The 4,584-nt window shown below is 56.3% G+C and overlaps 1 protein-coding gene across 6 annotated transcripts; it reads left to right on the top strand.

The window, feature by feature from the left end:
- The first annotated feature begins 95 nt into the window (after positions 1 to 95).
- Positions 96 to 4,106, top strand: PYCR2 (pyrroline-5-carboxylate reductase 2). Of its 6 annotated transcripts, none has more exons than XM_081484991.1 (7): positions 96 to 316; positions 616 to 686; positions 1,687 to 1,879; positions 1,977 to 2,198; positions 2,402 to 2,494; positions 2,681 to 2,844; positions 3,401 to 4,106. In XM_081484991.1, exons 3-7 carry the CDS (start codon positions 1,703 to 1,705, stop codon positions 3,564 to 3,566), a joined length of 822 nt encoding a protein of 273 aa, XP_081341117.1. In that variant the 5' UTR covers positions 96 to 316; positions 616 to 686; positions 1,687 to 1,702; the 3' UTR covers positions 3,567 to 4,106. The 6 variants fall into 6 exon arrangements, with proteins under 6 accessions (XP_081341117.1, XP_081341119.1, XP_081341115.1 ...); XM_081484993.1 differs by having other exon boundaries at positions 1,700 to 1,879; positions 2,402 to 2,498; XM_081484989.1 differs by having other exon boundaries at positions 1,700 to 1,879.
- The last annotated feature ends 478 nt before the right edge of the window (positions 4,107 to 4,584 follow it).

Consider the following 4,584-nt stretch of genomic DNA (forward strand, 5'->3'; position numbering starts at 1 on the left):
GCGGGCAAACGGCCCCATTCCGGCCGCGGATTGGTCCCCCTGGCAGGGCGGGGCCGTTTGAAGCCTGTGGTGTGGAGGGTGAACGTGAGAGAGGCGGGGTTGTGGAATCGAGGCCGGAAGCTGCGAGCGTTTCGCCGGATCTGGCTCCTGGTCGCGGCGCCTGCTACACTCTAGGTTCTCCACGTTTCTCTCAAGGCCCCTCTGAGCGGACTCCTGCGGCGGCCGGGCAGACGCAGAGCCCGGATAACCATGAGCGTGGGCTTCATCGGCGCCGGCCAGCTGGCCTGCGCCTTGGCGCGGGGCTTCACGGCCGCAGGTAAGCGCCTGAAGGCGGGAGGCGGGTGCGCGGAAGGTCCCCAGCTTACCTTGTGACCGCCCTCCGCCGCACGAACGTGAGGGAATGAAGAAAGCGGAACTTGCGTCTGCTAGAGAAGAGGAAACTCCTTTTAAGCAGCCACAGATTCTTATGCCCACATAAGGGATTAAGGGGCAGGGGGGCACCAGCGACCGTCTCCACAACGGTCGGAGTGGTGTGGGTTTTGACTCTCCTCTCCCGGGGAGAACATGGGAACCGGGTGGGCTATGATCCCGGTTGAAAAGCCCTGTTTTCTGTAGGCATCCTGTCGGCTCACAAAATAATAGCCAGCTCCCCGGAAATGGACCTGCCCACGGTGTCCGCTCTCAGGGTAGGTGGGGCAGGAGGGTGTGGGGAAGGGGGCGGAGACCCAGGAGAAGGATGGCCTGATGAGCTGAACCCCTGTGCTGTTCCGTGGCCGGCGCTGACCTCCCCACCAGGAGCATCACTATCCTCCATCTTTCCTGGGGCAGCTCAGGGTGGTGCGAGCAGCCAGGCCGACCTGGGTTCCAATCCAGACACTGGGGTGATTAGAAGGTTAGTTGAGATTTTGATGTGTGGTAAGCAGCTGGCATATAGTAGGTACCCAATGCAATATTCACTTTTCTTCATCCACTAGCTCAGTGACGTTAAGGTACTTACTTAGCTGCCCTGAGCCTCAGTTTCCTCATTTATAAAATGAAGCCCACAGTGGTCATTTTGCTGAGCTATAAATGAGCATGTTGGGAAAGAACCTGGCAAGTTAGTTGTTCCTCTTTCTAAACAACATCCCAAGTCTTCACCCAAAACCTGAGCAGTGTGGGGGAGGATGTCTAATGAGGCAGGCGACAGGCAGTGTCTGGGCTGGGATGGCAGGTGTTGCCATCACTAGAGGGCCTTGTTTCTTAGTGTGAAGTCTTAGAGGGATGGGTGACCTCCAGTCCACCCCTGGACCACACAGAGACCAGGCACCCTGATGAACAAGTGTCCAGGGTTGGGATAGAGCCGTGCTTCTAACCATTGGGCACCAGCAGTTCACCTTTCCCTTTACTTTGTCACTTTTCAGCCATAGAGACGTCTTACCTGGCAGAGGGGTGCCTTGGGTGCCAGAGAAGTGGTGGGGATGGGGGACAGCGATTTCCTGGTTGCCCTGGGGAAGCTTGTCCACGTCCAGCACTAACTTGCCCAGTAGCAACACTGGAAAACTTCGAGCCAATGGGGGTAGGGCAGACTCTGGGGGGAATAGGGCAGGGAATTCCAGGCTGCCCTTGGCCATGTGAGCTTGGAGGGATTCAGCTGCTCGTTGAGAGGGCGGGGGCTCGTGAGGCTGCTACACGCTGTGAGCCCTGTAGTTTCCTCCCGCAGAAGATGGGTGTGAACCTGACCCGGAGCAACAAGGAGACGGTCAGGCACAGTGACGTCCTGTTCCTGGCCGTGAAGCCACACATCATCCCCTTCATCCTGGATGAGATTGGGGCTGACGTCCAGGCCAGGCACATCGTGGTGTCCTGTGCGGCTGGCGTCACCATCAGCTCTGTGGAGAAGGTGCCCATCTCAGTCCTTGTGCCCATGTGTAAGGGGAGGAGGGGTGGGTGCAGCTGGTGGGACTGGCAGCTCACTCGGCCCTCTGCGTTCACCCCAGAAGCTGATGGCATTCCAGCCGGCACCTAAGGTGATCCGCTGCATGACCAACACACCTGTGTTGGTGCGGGAGGGCGCGACAGTGTATGCCACGGGCACCCACGCCCTGGTGGAGGACGGGCAGCTCCTGGAGCAGCTCATGAGCAGCGTGGGCTTCTGCACGGAGGTGGAGGAGGACCTGATCGACGCTGTCACAGGGCTCAGCGGCAGCGGGCCTGCCTATGTGAGGCCCTCGTATACTCACTCAGCCCTCTGGGGACCCTGGGATGCAAGATGGGCTGGCAGGCAAGCCTGGGCAGGGGTGTCGCCCACCTCTTGGGTGAGGCTGTCTGGTGGAGGAGGTTGAGCCTTGGAGCTAGTCATCAGGAAAAGATCCTTGCGCGTGCTCCTGATTACCTACCTGGGGCTCAGTGACTGTCCCCACAGGCGTTCATGGCCCTGGACGCGTTGGCTGACGGTGGGGTGAAGATGGGCCTGCCGCGGCGCCTGGCCGTCCGACTGGGGGCCCAGGCCTTGCTGGTTAGTATCTTTTCCCTGCATGTTCTGGACCCCGGTGTGGGGATGGGATGGGATTCTTAGGGCTCACTGAGCCAGGGCAGGGCTTGGTGGGGAAGCTGGGATAGGGATCGGGGAGGAGTGGGTGTGGAGAAGCTCATCCCAAGGGGCACCAGCAGTTTTCTCCTCTAATGGCCCTTCCTGCCCTAGGGAGCTGCCAAGATGCTGCTGGACTCAGAACAGCATCCAGGCCAGCTCAAGGACAATGTATGCTCCCCTGGGGGAGCCACCATCCACGCCCTGCACTTCCTAGAGAGCGGGGGCTTCCGCTCCCTGCTCATCAACGCGGTTGAGGCCTCCTGTATCCGAACACGGTGGGTCGCTCTCCTTTTCCGCCCAGGCCCTCCACTTGGAGCCAGTCTCGTGTGGACTGTCAGTGTCTTACAGAATCTGCCTTCTGTGGTCCCATTAGCAGTGGAGTCTGTGCTCTGTTGATAACCTATTGACTAGTCTCTGTTAGCTTAAGGGTTTGTAGGCTTTACTTCATGTAATTCTTACACAGTTCTGATAACTGGGGTTAGCTTTGATTTCCACATGAGGAAGTTGAGGTTTAGAGATAACAGCTTTCCCAAGGTCAAATGGCTAGTAAGTGATGGAGGCAGGATTTGACTTCAAGTCTTTGATCCTCAATTCTGTGATTTTTTTTCCCCCACTCTCTCCCTAGCTGATCACAGATACCACTTGAAGCTGTGTATCCGTGTAGTAAGCCATACTTAGTTAAATAGCACTTCTGAGAAGCTTAGGGGAGTGTTTGGTTTGGGGTTCTAAGTTTGGGGTATCAAGTCAAAAAGGATTGGGGTTAAGTGGATGGGGAGACCTTGTGTATCTGGCTCTAGCTCCTCCTTCAACCTCTTGGGGCTTTGCCTGCAGAGAGCTGCAGTCCATGGCTGACCAAGAGAAGATCTCCCCAGCTGCCCTCAAAAAGACCCTCCTGGACAGAGTGAAGCTGGAATCCCCCACAGTGACCACACTGACCCCAACCAGCTCAGGGAAGCTCCTCACGAGAAGCCCAGTCCCAGGAGGCAAGAAGGACTAAGGCAGCCTGGGTCTGCCGTCCCCTGTGTCAAGAGCCCTCGGCTGCGGGGGCCATGCAGGGCGAGCTGACAGGCTCAATCAGCTTCAGGTCCTCATGATAAACCTCCTTCCGTCTGCAGCACTGGTTTCCCCTCCTGTCTCGTGTTAGAAGAGGCTCTGAAGGGGTGGTTGACACTGGAAACCAGATGCAGCCCTGCAGACGTCACACAGTTGGAGAGAGAGAGGCTGGGACTCCATTCAGAGCCCCAGCTCCGTAGGCAGGCCTGGAGACCTTCAGGGGATGACCCTTTCAACTGGGGTCCTCCCACTGGAGCCCACAGCAGGATCAGTTTGTTGCTGAGTCAAGAGGTACGAAACATGACAAGGACTTTTCTCTTCGAACTGATAAAAGGAAAAGAAGTGAGTGACTTAGAATTATCACAATCAGAAATGCACATTTTAGACTGTTATATTTAACTCTTGCTTCATAGGTGTACCACTGAAAATGTGTTATTCAATGTTGCTAAGTTTGGCTGTTTTAATAAAGTTTTATGTTTTATTACCTTGCTTTTCTTATGCTTAATCTCAAATCATCATCTTAGAGAACTCGAGGCCCTTGCCAGGTGTTCCTGGCTTCAGCAGGAGGTCACTATCTATAGGCAGGAAGTAGGGATGAGAAGAAATAAGGGGCCAGGCCCTGACAGCTGTAATGACACTGCTCCAGCCCAGCCCCTAGGGTCAGGTGGGCCAGTGCTTATTTCCACTTTGTGGGGGCGGGGAGCGGGCAGCATCCCAGACAGAGGAGGAAGCTGCCTGCCTTGCAGTGGGCCAAGCACTGCATCAGATCCAGACAAGTGCTCTCCGAGGGAGGAACTACTCTTTTTCCTCACTTTATAGAAGATACTGAGGCCTAGAGGGGATAAGCAACTTACCCCAGTTGAGTTGCTGGTCAGTCCTGCGGTTTCCCTGTGCAGGCTGTGTGCCTGGTGCTCTTCCCCAGCAGCTCCTGCCTGTGGTTTTGGTTTCAGCAGCAGCTCTGA

The sequence above is a fragment of the Giraffa tippelskirchi genome, chromosome 5, assembly GCF_054371585.1.
Source record: "Giraffa tippelskirchi isolate mGirTip1 chromosome 5, T2T-mGirTip1v1.2.pri, whole genome shotgun sequence".
Lineage (NCBI taxonomy): Eukaryota > Metazoa > Chordata > Mammalia > Artiodactyla > Giraffidae > Giraffa > Giraffa tippelskirchi.